At 44.5% G+C, this 18,272-nt stretch overlaps 1 protein-coding gene across 5 annotated transcripts in view; it reads left to right on the forward strand.

Moving 5' to 3' along the window:
* Positions 1–18,272, forward strand: part of tmem201 (transmembrane protein 201) — a 175,249-nt gene that overhangs the window by 78,374 nt on the left and 78,603 nt on the right. For all 5 annotated transcript variants that reach the window (XR_005457413.1, XM_038773543.1, XM_038773542.1 and 2 more), the window contains exon 7: positions 11,985–12,205. Coding sequence is in view for 4 of the 5 variants with exons in the window: in XM_038773543.1 (XP_038629471.1) it covers positions 11,985–12,205 (221 nt within the window). In the remaining variant the exon portion in view is untranslated. The remainder of the gene's footprint in view (positions 1–11,984; positions 12,206–18,272) is intronic.

Consider the following 18,272-nt stretch of genomic DNA (forward strand, 5'->3'; position numbering starts at 1 on the left):
GTCTGTGGGATATAATGTCCCAATCCTGACTTTGACACATGTTAATTCTGAATACAGGGTGGCGCAGTGGTTAGTGGTCACGGGGCTGAGGTCCCAGGTTCGATCCCGGCCCCGGGTCACTGTCCACGTGGAGTTTGCACATTCTCCCCGTGTCTGTGTGGGTCTCACCCCCACGACCTAAAGATGTGCAGGGTAGGTGGATTGGCCACGCTAAACTGCCCCTTAATTGGAAAAAAATAAATAGTTGGGTACTCTAAAAAAATTAATTTTTTAAAAATTGTAAACACAGACATTACATCAGCTGCCAGAAACTGGATGCTGCTACTTTCAATTTTCTTTTAACGTACTTACTTTTATTTTTGGCTGTTCTTGATGACTAAAATTTAATTTTCTTGAAAGACTGTTTGAAATGCTTGTATGACAGCTGTGTATATTTGCTGTTCCACATACTATTGAGACCTGCCAAAATAAACTACTTTGAAGTCAGACTAATGTTTTATTTTTTGTGTTAATTTGTGGTACGTGTTCCTCCTTTAAACTGCATAAAACTCAAATTAACTCTAAATTCCAATGTCTGTGCTCTGACATCTCAAGCCAACTGCAGTAATGAAGATGGGAGAAATAGGTGTATCCATTAGTGAGATGTTCATATGCACAAAGGGAGATTTTACCTTGCTTTCTAAACTCCTTTACCCCATCTCCTGAGCCTGGCATCCATTCATATAAAGTGCGTTGGTACGTTGTAGCTTGTAGTGCTTTCAGTTACCTATAGTGAGCATAAAAGTGTTTGTATGGAGTGCAATTAGGCAAAGTCTTGACACTAACCATAATAAGATGTTGGAACGGGTGACCAAACGTTTGGTCAAGAGGTAGGTTTTAAGGACTGCCTCATTGGAGGAGAGAGAGTGGCAGAAAGGTTTAGAGTAGGAATTCTCAAACTGAAACTGAAGACCCTTGCCAATGGCAGATCAAAGAAAATCGTATGGGTACATTACATAGGATATAGTGCGCAGAAACCAGAGCAGCAGGGGCAATTTAGGAACTTGGGACCAGGAGGAGGCCTTTCAGCCGGTCGAGCATGCCCCTCCATTTAACATGATCATGGCTGATTGGATACGTCAATACGCTTTACACCCACTAACCCCATAATCCTTTAAATTTGAATTCAAATCTGGAATTTAAAATTGTTCCCCCAAATGGTAACCATGAAAATGTCATAGATTGTTGTAAATACTCAACTGGTTCACTAATATCCTTCAGGGAAGGAAATCTGCCGTCCTTACCCGGTCTGGCCTACATGTGACTCCAGACCCACAGCAATGTGGTTGACTCTTAACTGCCCCTCTTCCTAGCAAGTCACTCAATTCAAGGACAACTAGGGATGGGCAACAAATACTGGCAACACCCACATCCCTTGAAAGAATAAAATATACCGGATATTTAGCCCAACCAATCAATCATGTTTATGCTCCAATCATAGAACATAGAATTTACAGTGCAGAAGGAGGCCATTCGGCCCATCAGGTCTGCACCAGCCCTTGGAAAGAGCACCCCACTTAAGCCCCACACCTCCACCTTATCCCCATAACCCAGTAACCCCACTTAACCTTTTTGGACACTAAGGGCAATTTCACATGGCCAATCCACCTAACCTGCACATCTTTGGATTGTGGGAGGAAACCGGAGCACCCGGAGGAAACCCACGCAGACACAGGGAGAACGTGCAGACTCCGCAGAGACAGTGACCCAAGCCGGGAATTGATCCTGGGACCCTTGCACTGTGAAGCAGCCATGCTAACCACTGTGCTACCGTGCTGCCCTTAAATCAAACCTCCTCTTACCTATTCTCATCTAAAGCTACCATTGTGATCATCCGTTCCCTGCTGTCTCGTGCTTGTCTGGCTTCCCCTTAAATGCATCTATAAATGAATTTCAACCACGCCCTGTGATAGCAAATTCCACATTCTCGCCACTCTTTTTGGCTGAAGAAGTTTCTTTTGAGTTGGAATTCCCCCAGTTGGAGGAATGCAGAGGTCTTGGGTGGGGTTTTTTTCGGGCTGCAAGAGGTTACGGAGGTAGAGAGGGGCAAGGCTTTGGACGGGCCAGAATGCAAGGATGAGAATTTTAATCAAGGGGTTACCAGAGCAGGAGCTGATGTAGGACAGACTGCATTAGCGATGAGTGAATGGGACTTGTTACAAATCAGAAACTATTATTTAATGCCGGTAACATGTAAGTGCAGTTGTTTCTGCACATTGTTTAGAATTTGCACATGCTTCGTTTTTCAGGAGGTTTATGAAAGAAAGATGCAACATGAATTGAAAGGAGTGATGCTGTCAAAGTTTCTGTAATGTGAGAAGAAACTTTATTGTGTAAACATGTCAGGCTGTCTTGTTGGGTGATAAATATGTAGTTAACTAGTAATTATTCGAGCTATATAGTTGATTTTAAATTGTGCGCTATAACTTGTACTTTATGTAAATTACCGGCCCTTGTTCAAAAATAGTTTGCTTGCCGTAATTAATTTTTCAAAGACGTTTGGTAATCTTGTTTGGCTTCGGACCTGGAATTTGTCATGACCACAGCAGGCTATTCTTACAGTTGTTAAAAGCTGTCTGTATTTCAGGCCCAGGTGATCAGATATAGGTAGAATTATTTGTACTGTGACTGGAGAACTAATCTAGATTTGAGATCCAAATGGAGAATGGAAGATAGGGGTGAGCATATTTGGCCCATTGAGTATTCCCAATCTCGTCACATTCACTCTGTGCGGCATTGAACTGCTCTGGCCTTTATTCAACAGCTTTCTGACTTGAGCTTGTTGCTCGTTCTGGGTGAGTGCTGAACACTCAATTCGGCTCTGTTTCGTTACTTAGCTTTGGAGTCGCCAGGTATCGTTAAGATACCACCACAAGTTTCAAGGTCAAGTTCAAAGCAATAAATCCATACACCAATTAGTAAGTTCAAACAAGACACGTTTATTATATTACAGTAATCTACTAATCATGCTTATAAAACTATAAGACTAGGCTAATCCTACCACTAATAGGCCAAATACTTATCTGGATAAGGGGACTGCCGGATCAGGGAACAACGGCTTCTAGCTTTGTCCTGGGTCCGCAGGCTTCCAGTAGTTATGGACTAAAGGGGGTCAGGAGTGTCTATTCCCGTAGCGTGCATTGTGACACTTGTTGGCGGCTGCTGTCCAGACCTCTCCTCCTCACGGTTCTTCTGCTGCAAAGGTGTTCTGCTGGGAGGGCTGGCTGGTCAAGGAGAGGCTGGCAGAGAGAGAGAGCTGGGGTCAGGGTCTCTGTCTTATACTCCTCTCAGGGTCTTGCGCCCACCTGGGCAGACCCTCTATACTCTCGCAATCGATTGGGTCTCTTCCCAATCGATTGATTTGAATTCCCCAATAACGGAGCAGTATCTCGATCACTGGGGCGGTTCTTAGGACTTATTGTTTTGGGCTTCTTTGGCGCCGAAAAGTCTGGCCTTCCATTGAATGTATCGATTAGTGTTAACTTGGTTCTATTGTGCCTGGGGATCGCCCGGTATCGCCTCATTAATATGTTAACTTGTTTCTTTTCATAGTGCTGTCTGGTTTTAGCAACAGTCAAAACTGGTTTCTGCAGTAGTCTGAATATACAAGCGCTTTGCAAGCTGCTTGCTTTTTACAACATGTCCATTTTCCCTGCATTCCTTGCAATCTTCCATTTTGTGTTGGGCAGTGGTCACCCCAGGTGGCTACAAGCTAAGACGGTGCAAAAAATAAATGTAATTTTCCAGTTTACGGCCCAGATGTAGATTATAACGTGGTTACAGGTGCACAATTCTGTTGTTCCATGTTGGGACTTCAGCACATCCTTTGGGAATGGCATTTCCCTTGTGTTACCCAATTTATAAACTGAATTTGTGTGATGCTGCCTCTGATATGCTAATTATTTTTAAATGACTGCTCACCTTCAGAGTTCCCTTTCCCTTTCCAAATGAAACGGGGTGTGATTCTTCAGTCTCCCCATTCCCGTTCACTTATTTGGATGGCTTTACGATTCCGTCCTGTCCTGTGTCACCCTGACACATTCTGCTCGGGTCAATCTGTCATCTATGTTCTCCTCTGCTTCCCTCTGCTATGTGTCCTCACTGTTTTATTTTATAAATTTAGAGTACCCAATTCATTTTTTTCTTCCAATTAAGGGGCAATTTGGCGTGGCCAATCCACCTACCCTGCACACCTTTGGGTTGTGGGGGTGAAACCCACGCAGACACGGGGAGAATGTGCAAACCCCACACAGACATTGACCCAGAGCCGGGATCGAACCTGGGACCTCGGTGCCGTGAGGCAGCAGGGCTAACTCACTGCGCCGCACTGCTGCCCGCCTCACTCTGTTTAAAGAAATACTTTGCGATTCATTTGGCACCTTGATGGCACCTTGATAACATACGAGTTGATGATTTTTTTTTGTGAAAAACAAGAAACCTTCTTTTCCCTTCTCTCCCCTCTGTCTCTATCCTCCCTCCATCTCACAATTTTCCATCTGCGGAAGTAAACAGCCCGGGGGGGGGGGGGGGGGGGGTGAAGACAATGACTTTGATCTTCCCAATGTTGCGCTGGAGTTAATTGCGGCTATCACAAGGCTGGGTATCAGTCTGCAGTCTGACAACTCAGATTCAGTTATGTAGCATTTAGCACACAGGAAAACCCCCATTAGGCCCAGTCAGCCTGTTGTTGTTTACCCTCCACATGAGCTATCTCATCACACCCCTTCCACATATCTTTCTATTCCTTTTCCTTTATGCACTGGTCAAGAATCCCTTTAAAAGCATCTTAAGGTTATTTGCTTAAACCACTTCCTATGGTAGCGAGGCATACATTCTGGAATAATGAAAATTCACCTTATTTCTCTTTTTTATTCATTCATTGTGGCGATCGCTGGCTGGTCAGCATTCCGTGCCCATCCCTAATTGTCCTTGAACGTTGGAGTCACAAATCAGCCAGACCAGGCAAGGACAGCAGAACCCAAATGGGTTTTTGCAACAATTGACTGGTTATCATTATACTCTTATTTCCAGATTGAATTCAAATTCCGTCATCTGCAGTGGGTTTGAACCCAGGTCCCCAGACCATTACTCTGGATTACTAATCCAGTGACAATACCACTAGGCCACTACCTCCCTTATTTATTAATAACTACTAGTTTACTCTGCAAGGTACATGTGAACCACAACGGTAAACTGTACCATGACGAGGGCTGCCATCGATAACTTGGCGAATATTTCTGGTGCACAGCATGCATGCTATGCGAGCAAGCTGCCTCAAAATCTGATCAAGTGGGGCAATGATGTGCTGAAACAATGCTACTTCTGGCTGGACCATTCTGAAGGAGCCTAGCAGTCCTCCATGGGACTGACTACCAGAATTTGTAACGGTCTGCTGTGTACTGCACACTTCGTTAATAGAATCCTTAAGGCCATTCTGCCCATCGAGTCTGCACTGACCCTCTGAAAGAGCACCCTCCCTAGGCCCACTCCCCGCCCTAGCCCCGTAACTCCAGCTAACCTGCACATCTTTGGACTGTGGGAGGAAACCAGAGCACCGGGAGGAAAGCCATGCAGGCACAGGGAGAACGTGCAAATTCCATAGACTGTCCAAGGCTGGATTTGAACCCGAGTCCCTGGTGCTGTGAGGCAGCAGAGCTAACCACCCATCCTGCCAGTTACATGGAGAAGAGACAACCTTGATACTCTTTCTGCCCGAGCTATTTGCGAAGAACTCCTCTGAATGCGATAGCAGACACTGCAAGCTCAATTCCCCTTTCACCAACTGCCTAATACCTTTCCTTTGTGACCGAACGTCACCGTTTGCTCGGCCACAATATAAAGAATAGAAGCCACTGCAAAATAAACATTGCAAACCAAATATATAAATGAAATCATGCCGTGTTCTTGCAAGTCAAATAATCACTGGTGAATTCCCTTTGTACCTGTCTTCCGTATAGCTTTGTCCATTGCTCCCACACAGCGCTGCTCTTGGATTACAGCATGGCTGGTGGAAGGCGGCTTTCAAAGGAGCAGAATGCAGTTGGTCTTCTCGGACAACCTCAAACAGCTTGGGATCTGGAAAGCCCCACTGCGGACTGCATCGTTTCTGCATGGGCAGGCTGGCTGCCTGGCAACAGCCAGGGCGAGGGTAAATGGGGGGGGGGGGGGGGTAAATGCTACCTTCCTGAGAGAGTGGGGGTTCAACCTTCATAGAAACACTGCCATTCCCCTGCAGTGGTATTCCCTGCAGCCCTGGTAATGCGTTGGAAGACAGATTTGTGGATTGCTGCGACAACCTGCGTGTGTTTTGGAATGCTCTGATCCACAGCCATGGTGGCAGCCAGCTGACCTTGCACCACTGCAGCCGGAGCTGCCAGTCAAGTGCTCGGACTTCACTGGCAAAATGAGGTGGCAGCTGTTTGTGGTGCAGTGGAATATGTGACATTGACCGGCAGTTGCTGAATCGTGGTTGGGGGATGGGGGGGTGGGGCGCTCACAAATGGAGTTGGTGCTGGAAAAGATGGGCTCTAAGCTCTTGCAAAGCCATGTGACCAAATTGGTGCTGGACTACCCTGTGCTTTTTAACATTGGCTTCAGCCTTTCTGACGGGCTTCCTCGTGCACCAAATGCTTCGTTGTGCATCCTCACCGGCGGTCTTATGTTGGCGACCCCACCAAAGTCATCATTGTGCAGTGAAATTGCTGTAGGCTACAGACCAAGAGCTGGAAAATTGGATTGGGTTGGCACAGAAGATGGGCTGAATGGCCTCCTACTCTATAAACTCTTTGTGCAAATGTAACCTCTGGCACTTGTGCTCGATATCTCAATGCGCAGATTCCACCTTCAATCCACTCCCTGGAAGTTTCATACTTAACTTCCTGTCACACTTGTGGGCAACACGCCTATTGTTCTAAAAGGAGAGCCTATCTTTCACTGTAGCAGCATAAGAAATCTTGTTTTTTATTTAAATTCGACCAGGGTAGGTGGGCAGAACAGTGGATATTAAATTGGACCACACCCGGACTCTCCTGATTGATCAGAAGCAGATAAGATTCCAAGGAGGTTTTATGAATTCATAAGGTGTGCTCATTGCTAGTGAGGATATTTATTGCCCATCTCTAATCGCCCTCGAGGGTGTGTGTGCAGTTAGAGGTAATTTCTGGAAAAATAATCACTCCGTGTACTGCAGATGCTATCTTTGCTGACAGGAGCGTAAGTCTACAACAATGTTTTCTTTCTTAATATATAACTGTCTTAACAGAGGGGAAGCCCTCGGTGGCAATCACATGTACAGAAAGCACTTGTAGATATTGGCAAGCAGGCAGTGCTGGAAGCACTCAGCAGGTCAGGGCAGAGTCTGTGGAGAGAAAGGTCGTGTTAACTATTCAGACGGGTGACCTGTTATCGGATATGCAGGACTTCCTGTAGACTCGGAACAAGCCAGTTTACCCAACCCCATGCCCCCAGAACATCCTACATACCCCGAGTGACATGTAGCTCATTGATCTATGAACCAAGCCCAAAGTGAGTGTTTTGATGCATCAAGTATCAGATGCTCTAAGTCTGCTAACTTCTAGTCTAAAAGCAAGGTTTGAGAGGGGGGGGGGGGGGGGGGGGGGGGGAGCCTTCACAGTGGCCTGGAGCAATGAACCGTATATATTAATGCGTAGGCCACATTGACTGGGAACATTTGAAAAGGCCATTTAATGCGTGTGGTGGAATAGAGTTTATTGCCAAAAGTTTTATTGCAAGCTTTAAAGTGTTTTTGGCCACTTCAGCTGAAGGTGGTTTGTTTTTGAGCACTGCTTTGGTCAGGTTTAACTTTTCTCCAGGCTTTCAAAGTGTTGAGGCCTATCCAGCCAATTGGGCCCAGTTGTTACCAGATTCTATCAAGCTGTTGATAGATGTCTGTAATGTTTGTGTATTGATAACCTAGACGACCGATAAATACCTCATTAGCCAAACCGCTGTTTAAAGAAGGAATACACCAAATTCAAATGATTTTACAAGGAAAGGAAAATTGCAAAACTGGTTTCTGAAAGAATGTTTGTGTGTGTGTGCGCGCGCCTTTGTTACAATTGACTTCAGAAACCTTATACTGATCCACAGAGGAATGTACTTTTGTCTCTGAACATGCAATGTGTCTTCATCTTGTTGCTTAACATAAAGGCGTCTGATTTACAGTTCCAGAATATTGAATGTGGTCTTAAGGACCCTCAAACCTATTAGTTTGTGGAATGTTTTACCTGTATGAGTAACATGAATCTACGGTTCCAAAATGATTCCATTATACCAAGTGCTGAACTGTGATCGGCAGAAAATGTATTTGGATTTCAATGCACACTTTAATTAAGGAAATGTCCCGACATTATTCTGTAATGAATGGGAAAGCTTACATTCATTAGGATATTTTCACGCTCCAGTGACTGCCAATCCAAGTCAAACCAGAGTGATAAAATGCACTCTTCAATAGTGAGCCCTTAGCCATCACTGCTATCAAATTCTAGGTGTACGTGCCTGTTCTATTTTCACTATTTAAAAAAAAATAAATTTAGAGTACCCTATTATTTTTTTTTCCCAATTAAGGGTCAATTTAGCGTGGCCAATCCGCCTATCCTGCTCATCTTTGGGTTGTGGGGGTGAAACCCACGCAGACACAGGGAGAATGTGCAAACTCCACACGGACAGTGACCCAGGACCGGGATCGAACCTGGGACCTCAGTGCTGCAGCCCCAGTGCTAACCACTGTGCCACATGCCGCCCTTCTATTTTCACGACTGATCTGCAAGCCGATGCAAATATTTTCCTTTGTGAGCATCTGCGTGCGGTGGAATCCTGCTATAAATATCGCAACTGACAGATGCCGCATCAATTATTTTAACAGTGACAAGCTTTTGCAATCACAGCTTATTACTTTTATGAAGAATTTACTCGGAAACGAAGTGAGTGCTGTGAGGGAGGGACTGAGCGCTAGACACAGTATTTTTAATAGAATCGATTCCCCCATGGTGCTAGTTAGCTGTTGTGGTACTATGAAAAGTAATGTTTGCTTAGACCGGTGTAACGCTGTGGAACTGTGAAGTGGCTTAGGCTGTTTACCATGCTAATGATTCAATATAAGTCTTTGTTCTTGAACTCAATTATGTGCGAGATGTAGCCTTATGGTCCCTTTAAATTGGTTTAGAGGCCAAATGGACTCTTCTACCCCAAACTTTGCTTGTTATTATAATGTGTCAATGTGATCAATTTCCTGTGCCAACTGAAGAAGTTGTCTAAACGCAGACACTTTTGGGAAAATCCAGAACCTTCAATTTAGCATACAGTATCTGGAACCTGGTGCACAAACTAAAAGGATTATAGCCCAATAATTGCTGTCAAGAGAGCGTTTAGGCTAAATAGTACTCGTCATTATCGATGTATAATTGCTGCAGTAATATTAGGCGATGACAGATGCACAATGAAAGCTGAAATGTGGAAGCTGCGCTGAAGAGATGTATTGTTTTGCCACTAATACCGTAGAAACTCGCCTTGTTATCTGGCTTCTCAAATACATTGAGTGGCATCAGGTTCCTGTTCTTGCACAGTGATTATGAAGTAAATTAATTGTAAAGTTTTAAGTCAAGTCATTTCAAGTTGAAATACCTTTTGCGATGAGTGTTAATTATTGTCAGTCAAGCTGTTTGGCATTCATAATTAACCAGGAACAGCTTTTTCCCCACAGCTACAAGACTCCTCAACGACCCCCCCTCGGACTGATCTGTTCCCTGTACGAACACTATTCACGATGCCCTATGCTGTTCTTGTTCATGTATTTGCTTTCTTTGGCCCCTTGTTCCGCACTGTAACCAATCACTATTTGTCGATGAACCATTTATCAATGTTCTCAGTTGATTATTCTTTTATCTACTGTGTACGTTACCTCGGCCGCAGAAAAATACTTTTCACTGTACTTCGGTACATGTGACGATAAATCAAATGACAAACGTGCAGTCTAATTTCTTTCAGACTTCAATTGCTGGAGATTTTTAAGGACGGCACGGTGGCGCAATGGTTAGCACTGCTGCCTCACAGCGCCGAGGACCCAGGTCTCATCCCAGCCTGGGTCACTGTCCGTGTGGAATTTGCACATTCTCCCCGTGTCCGCGTGGGTCTCGCCCCCACAACCTAAAGATGTGCAGGTTAGGTGGATTGGCCAGGCTAAATTGCCCCTTAATTGGAAAAAAATGATTGGGTATTCTATAAATTTATAAATTATAAAATTGCTGCCAATTTTTAAGACGGGATTTAAAATGAATGAATGAATGAAAATTGCTTATTGTCACATGTAGGCTTCAAATGAAGTTACTGTGAAAAGCCCCTAGTCGCCACATTCCGGCGCCTGTTCGGGGAGGCTGTTACGGGAATTAAACCGTGCTGCTGGCTTGCCTTGGTCTGCTTTCAAAGCCAGCGATTTAGCCCTGTGCTAAACAGCCTCAGCATCATAGCAGTTTACAATTTTTTTATTTCCCCCCTCAATCCAATCTTTTGTCCCCTCTACTTTCTCTTTCTGCATGTTGCATTATCGGATAACTTGTAGCTATCAATGCTTCAGCCTGGTTGGTGAAGCAGCTCACTTAGGTCGCAGGTGCACGACAGCATTCATATCTTGCACTTCCAACAACTCTTGAGGCAAAACAGAACTCTTGGCAGGTACTGTCCACTGACTGAGTACTGACGTTTTTGGCTTGTTTAAAATATCAGTAACCTGCCACCTGCCCATTGCAAAACAGCAGTGAGTAAGTGGTGTTTCTTTAACGTTGTGCATTGTTCAACCAAACAGTCAGGAAGGATTGAAGCTTGATCTTTTGTGCTCAGGTAGTCAAATTTGTCAAAGATGACAATGGAGGGGCCAAATACAAGAGCATCAATGGCCTCTTGTTTGATAGAAAAATCAAACGTTTTTTTTTGTTCCTGCTTCCTCGCCGCTACATGTTACTTGGAAAAAATTACAGACATCAGTTTCTGAATGTTGCCTTGGCTGTTAACATTCCATGATTGACTAACTTGCCACACCTCAGATGTATAATGTTACCAATGATTACCTTGGTGGGTATGTGAGGTGCTATGGCTGCCCAGGAACATAACCCCAACGAGAGCCGACAGCAGTTCCACTTTACTTTCAACTAATTCTAAAAAACATTTGACGAGTGATGTAATCTTATGTGTTAAATTGTGCCTTCGTTTTTGAAGAAATTAGGGTGTTATAATACCCGATGTAGCATTCTGTATATTTTAGTTCCATGGATTTTTTTTTCTCCGTTATTAATTTGAAACCTGACTCATCCAAATTGAATCCATTCTCTTCACCGACTAGATTACATTTTTTTTCTTTCGTCACTGTCAACCCGCTTCAAATAACACCACGCAACACGTTCTCATTCATGTGTGGGTGCTCATGGGGCTCGTAAATGCATGTTCATTAAAAGTTAATTGTTTACTCATTCATTGTAAAGGAAATGGTGACAGTTTGCACTTTTATGGTGCCTTTTTTCATTCTCGGGAACCCCAAGGTTCTTTATAGCCAATGAAGTACTTTTGAAGGTTAGTCACTGTTCTAATGTAGGAAGAAATCACAGTCAATTTGTGCAGCAATTGTAGTCTTCACTGTGCTGGAGTACATTATCCAGATCCCCTCTGCTCACAGGTGTTTAACATGAGGGGGGGGGGGGGGTAAGAATATTGCCTATTGCTTTAAGTTAGACCTTCATTCCGACTTGGCAGTGATTAAACACTCCTTGTTCTGTGAATATTTATAATTCGCACAGACCATCTGCTTCCATATATAGTTCAGTTAAATGATTGGGGAAATGAAACCTAACTAGTTGCTGGCAATTGGAGTAGTTTTATATATCTTAACTGGGTTTAAATCTTGAGTTTTCCTTCAAACAGTTGTTTGTCTTTTGCAGATACTTGTCTGGTGAATCAGTCAACGCTTTCTGCAGTGATGGCTCTCTCTCACCCTGTGCTTCAAGTCTGGCCTCTTCGTTCATCCCTATACCTCCCAGTATTCCTCAACTGGCAAGGCAACAGCTGTGCAGAACAACTCGACGCAATTCTCCCTGCTCACTTCCTGGTCGTCTGAACCGAGCCCTGTCACTGGGCACCATCCCATCTCTGACGAGGACAGGTTAGTTAGCCTTTGGAAACTAAATTTGGGGAATGTAACGCCTAGCCGATATGGTTGGGTTTTTCTTTTGATCAGTAGCATCGCGATCAAGCAGAAGGCAAGCATTGTTGCAGCGGCGGGTGTGTTGATGTGTCATCTCCTCTTTAATCCTGACAATGTAGTCCTGTGACAATGTAGCTGCGAGTGCACCACACGGGCAGACGTGCATGTGTCCATCCGCGTCATTAGTTTCTGTCATCCAATTCAGAGAAGGTAAGTCTGAGGTGTTGATGAACCTCTCCATTGTTCATCTGCTCATACCTGAAGGTTTCGGTGCATGGGGTATGAATGAATCCTCAGCAAATCAATTGGGACGTAGTATTCCACGGGGAAAGCTGAGCATTCCTGAAGGAAGCTGTGCTGTTGCCGAAGTAATGAACGGGTGTCAAAAGAATTCAATGAATCCATTAACTGCTGCCTCATCCAACTAGACTGAGGTGGGGAACTGCAATAAAACCTGAGATGTGAAGTTGTGAATAGGCGGAGCTATTCTCCGTTCCATGAATAATTGTCGTAAAATCAGGTGGTTTCTCTAATTATATCACAGAAATGATAAACAAATGCTGATATGAACTATTTTGCCTGCCTCTCTCTCTCACGCTAGTGTTGGCAGGTTGAAACCACTGTGTGGGTGTCGGTTCTTGGGCTCTTGTAGATGTTCGTGTTTGGTTTGAACATACAAAGCCACAATTATGCTCAAACAGTATAAACCCTGGAGGGGCACAGATTAGATCTCTCAACATGCCTGTTCTAATTCACCCAATTATAAAGTAATTGAACACTTCCAAAGGTTAAAAATGTGGTGTGTCCAGACAAAGTGAAATGAACATGAAACTCACTTATTGTCACAAGTAAGCTTCAAATGAAGTTACTGCGAAAAGCCCCTAGTCGCCACATTCCGGCACCTGTTCGGGGAGGCTGGTACGGGAATTGAACCGTGCTGCTGACCTGCCTTGGTCTGCTAAACCAGCCCCTGGTTGACATGATAAATGACATGATAGCATTGTACAAACTGTTCAGATACTTTACAAATCAGGCCATGAACAAATCGCTCCCATTACTCGTTCACCGTGTGTGCTATTCTCATTTGAAGAAGGCGGCTCACCACCACTGTCTCGAGGACAATTCGAGGTGGGCAACAGCTGCTGGTCTTGCCAGTGACACATTCCACAAAGAATAAAAAAAGCCACACGCCTGGTAATGCGGGGCTAATAGAGCATAGGTCTAATCTAAATATGGCCCCAGGGCTGACAACAATGTGATTGACTCTTAACTGCCCTCTGAAATGGATAGCGGCCACTTAGTTTTACTCAAAAAGGAGGCTAACCATCATTGCCCCAAGCAATTGGGAACTGACAGAAAACGTTTGCCTTGCTAGCAATGGTCACAACCTGCAAATGTATTCTTGGGGAGGTTCCGGTGGCGGCAAGTAGGGAGTAGTCGCACAAGAGATAGCTCCCGCCGGGGTACTTTGTTTTTGGCCCTTTCCCCCCAGCTTTTGGGGGGTGTTTGCGGTGAAACTTGCATAGTTCGATAGGATATGCAAGAGAAATGCCCAGAGGGTCCAGATCAAAGAAGCCAGCAAATGAAGAGTCATCGACTGATTTGGAGGCTGGTGTGTCGGGAAAGTGGCGGAGGCCGCTGCCATGACTCGGGTCACTTCATCGACGATCGAGATGCTTATGGGCATCTGGGTAGCGGAATTTCAGAATCAGCAACAGACTGGCTCTGAGGACCACCACAATTCAATAGAGGTGGCCCAATAGAGGATGAATAATAAAGGTGCACGGCAATGTGTTGCAGGGTGTGGAGGAGGAGGCTTTCTCTAAGCCAAGTGATCGGATTGTCTCTTTGGCGGCTGAGATGGCGTTGTTGGCTGGTGATAATAAAACACTGCATGCCGAGGTGTTAGATTTGTAGAATCGCTCCAGGAGGCAGAACTTTGGAATCATGGAGCTGCCGGAGGGAGTAGAGGGCCCATATCCGGTGACTATATATCAGAGATGTTTGGGAAAATGGGGTCAAGTCCCCTCCCATTGATTCTGTCCACACATCCCGCTGCCTCAGGAAGGCAGACAGCATTGTCAGAGACCCCTCCCACCCAGGCTTTGCCCTCTTCCAGATCCTTCCATCAGGCAGAAGATACCGAAGTCTGAAGACCTGCACATCCAGCCATAGGAACAGCTTCTTCCCCACAGCTACAAGACTCCTCAACGACTCTCCCTTGGACTGATCTGTACCCTGTAAGACACTATTCACAATGCCCTCTGCTGCTCTTGTCGTGTTAGCTTTGTTTGGCCCTTGTTCCGCACTGTAACCAATTACTTATTTGTCGATGTACTTTGCCGATTATTCTTTGTACCTACTGTGTACGTTCCCTTGGCCGTAGAAGAATACTACTTTTCACTGTACTTCGGTACATGTCACAATAAATCATTAAGTCAATCAATCAACACCTGACAATTGGTCAATTAGTTCCAACAAGTTAGTTATTTGACTTTCCCTGATGAAGCAGATTTGGATCAGCTGATTCCCTGGGGTATTTGAAGGTTAATAATGCGTCACTTGTGTAAGAACGCTTTTCACAAGCTGTTGCTATGTTGCTGCCCGCCTTCACCTTGTTTGGTTACAGTGATGACCTCATCCCCTCAACTTGCTTTATCGGCAGATCACATTTACTTTCATCTGATGGCATCTTTTATTGAGAAAAAACGATGTTTCAGATTCCTACAGTGCCTCGGGCCCTCTGCTTTTGTGTGCATAAAGAATCTTGTTGCAAAAGCGTCTTGAAGTTTTTCACTTGTTCATTTTTCTACTTTTCAAATCTCTGCAAAATATTATCTCCCCACCCACCCCTCAAAAAAAGTTTTAAAATTGCATTAATTTGTAGGATTTCACTTTTACCCCTGTTTTATAACACCTATGGTGTTTGTTTCTATAGGTAATGTTTCTATATGTTATGGAATCTTACGGTATGTTATTAATTATGTTTTTTATCTTTTGATTTTGTGCTTTGATAATGGCTACATAGGAAAAATAAGATGAAATATGACAACCGTAAACACTAATTATCCCAAATCACAGAACGTGCTCCGAACAATTAGCGATATAAGAGCTATATTAAAATTTAAGCAAGCACTTGAAGTTGACGGTTTAGGCTTAAGATGTGTACTGACACTTGAGTGAGAGATTAACTCAAAGCACTTATTGCGTCTGGCATTAAATGAATCCAGTTGCCACATTGGACACTTCAGTCTCTGGTGTCTTTTCGTAGCAGTTACTCAGTTAGCGTTGTCAGTGTATGATTCACGTAAGCATTGGCTGAATGGCTTTGTTATTCTCTTCCTGCTATTGAAATAGGGAATGTCATGCTGCTCGATGAAGCTCCAGGTGATCTGATGGGTGTAATTGTGCCTGAGCTGTCTAGGAAGCAGCATGAAGAAGTTACATTGACATAGCACTTGTATGAACATATCAGCACATTCACATTTATATTTATATGGCTCCTTTAATTGCTAATGTTCATGAAGCCAGAATCTGTGCAGCGCGGAGATGTGGGAGATGGGGGAGGTGTGCGCAGGAGGTGGTAGGGCTGAAGGAAGTTACAAAGATGCGGAATCTGCCAATCTAACCTGGTCTGGCCTACATGTGACTCCAGACCCACAGCAATGTGGTCGACTTTTAACTGTCTGAAATGGCTGAGCAAGCCCCTCAGTTCAAGGGGTGGGGAAAAGAAGCTGGCCTTTCCCACACCCCATGAAAGCATACATTTTAAAAAAATTAAAAGGGAATTGGATCAAACATAGGGAGAACATTGCGGGGCCGTGGGAAAGAGCAGGGGCGTGGGACTGATTGGATAGCTCTTTGGAAGAACTGACACAGGCCAAGTCCTTCTCTGCGGTAAAATTCACTGCTCCGCTCACACCCAGCAAGACCCCCTCCTGGAAGCTCACACTCTGCAATCACCTGGAAGTGGCGTTGTGGCCAAGGGATGGCCAAGGAAGCCATCAGATACACCCTGCTCTCTTAATGAACAAAGCGGGCAGGGGGTGCTGCATTTAAATAAGGCCTGGAGGCTACAGGTTTCTATATAGAACATAGAACAAGTACAGCACAGTACAGGCCCTTCGGCCCACGATGTTGTGCCGACCATTTATCCTAATCCTCGTAATGCCCCTGTTATTGCTGGAAAGGGGGGTAGTTCCAGCAGAAATCTACTGCGCGATCCCCTTTTGCCCACAACATCCATCTCTCTCTCTCCCCCCTCCTTCCCCGTGCCAACAAATGTTTGCTGGCCCAGACTCTCATCTGGGATACTCCAGACCACTTACCCAAAACAAAAAGTTGCTGCTGTTGCAATGAGACTGATTATTCGTTATGCAGCGAATGAATTGGCATGCGGGCAGGAAAACCAATACAGAAACCTGATACTGGGCAGCTGGAAATGCAGTCTGGCTGATCTTCACTGTGGATTCTGCAAGGACCAGCGCTGTTTGAGAAACTGTCGCGCAGGAAAGAGCTGCACCTCCGTCAGGACATGTGGTGCCGAGTGGAGGTCAGATGTCTCCTCACAGGGTAGCAGCGAGGTAAGGTGGCAGCTGTGTTGTCCGTTCTGTATCTGGGAGTCACTGGATGAATGACGTTAGAACGCAAAGTCCTTTCAACTCGTAAATATTTTGAGCGCGGAGAAATTGCCCAGATTTAACTTGGAGGGAAATGAAATGAAAAAATGAAAATCGCTTATTGTCACAAGTAGGCTTCAAATTAAGTTACTGTGAAAAGCCCCTAGTCGCCACATTCCGGCGCCTGTTCGGGGAGGCTGGTACGGGAATTGAACCACGCTGCTGGCCTGCCTTGGTCTGCTTTAAAAGCCAGCAATTTAGCCCAGTGTGCTAAACCAGCCCCTTAGAGAGCCCGTCCCTCAGACATTATCATGGAATTAATCTTTATATTATGTTTAGCGAAACTAATCTGCCGGAGTACAGAATAAAGCTTGTTTTTTTCTGGAGAGGATTGAGGTTTGAGCCTCATAGTAAATGCAAGAGAAGTAAATCTCGCACCGGTAAAGTTATAGATTGGGATCTGATTCTATTGGTGCTTTCTTACATACATGTTGAATGTTTCCGAGATTCTTTACAGCAGTTTGCTTCCATGGGGATCGGTCTTTTTGGTATGTACAGCTGAGAATTTCTCTGATCTCATTAATAAAATGCTTGTCGACACATGAGCATAAAATTAATCTGTTTGTGTTTTGCACCCCCCCCCCCCGCTGTCAAAGTAAAGCTTAGTGTCTGTCAAAATGCTTTCAAAGCCTGCAGACTTTTCCAAAATAGCCAAGCCTGCCACAGAAACTGCTTTCGAACCTGGCTAGATGGATTTGAAGCTGGAATACTTCTTTTGTAAAAAGAAAAGCCATCACTTGCCGCGAGGGACCAGAAACTGAGTGGCGGATGTGTAGTTTTATGCTAAGGTTAAATGCTTCTCACGTTGATTTTAAAAGAAAATAATATAATTTTTATGATTTGGCCACACAGGAGGCTTGTAATTGTTTTAGAAGCTTTGCCAAGAATGCAGCAATTGATTTGAAGTTTAATTCTTCATACCGGGTTCTGATTGGGGCCCCTCGCCACATTTCATTGCAGAAAGGTTGTAACAATGCTCGGTTAAGTTTTCTTTGATCCGATGGTCTTGTGTGCAGTTCATGCTTGGTAACATCTCTGCATTTGTGTCAATTCTTTTACACCTGAGTTTCGTTCAGTCTGGTTGTTCACACTGTCCTGAAATAAAATTCTCATCACCCCGTGCAGCGTTGGATGAACACTGAAGACATAAAGTAGCAACGATTTATTGGCTCGGCGCTTCTGCTAAATAGCATGGTGCTAAATAATTTAATACAGTGGAAGGCATGGGCTGTAATTCCAGCCCTTTCATTTGCTCTCCTTTCTTGGGTGAAATAGATTTGGGCTGTGTTTCTCTGGAACGAGCTCATTAGCTCAGATTGAGGGATGTCACTCGAAGTACTGAACTG

The sequence above is a fragment of the Scyliorhinus canicula genome, chromosome 16, assembly GCF_902713615.1.
Source record: "Scyliorhinus canicula chromosome 16, sScyCan1.1, whole genome shotgun sequence".
In the NCBI taxonomy this organism is placed as follows: Eukaryota; Metazoa; Chordata; class Chondrichthyes; order Carcharhiniformes; family Scyliorhinidae; genus Scyliorhinus; species Scyliorhinus canicula.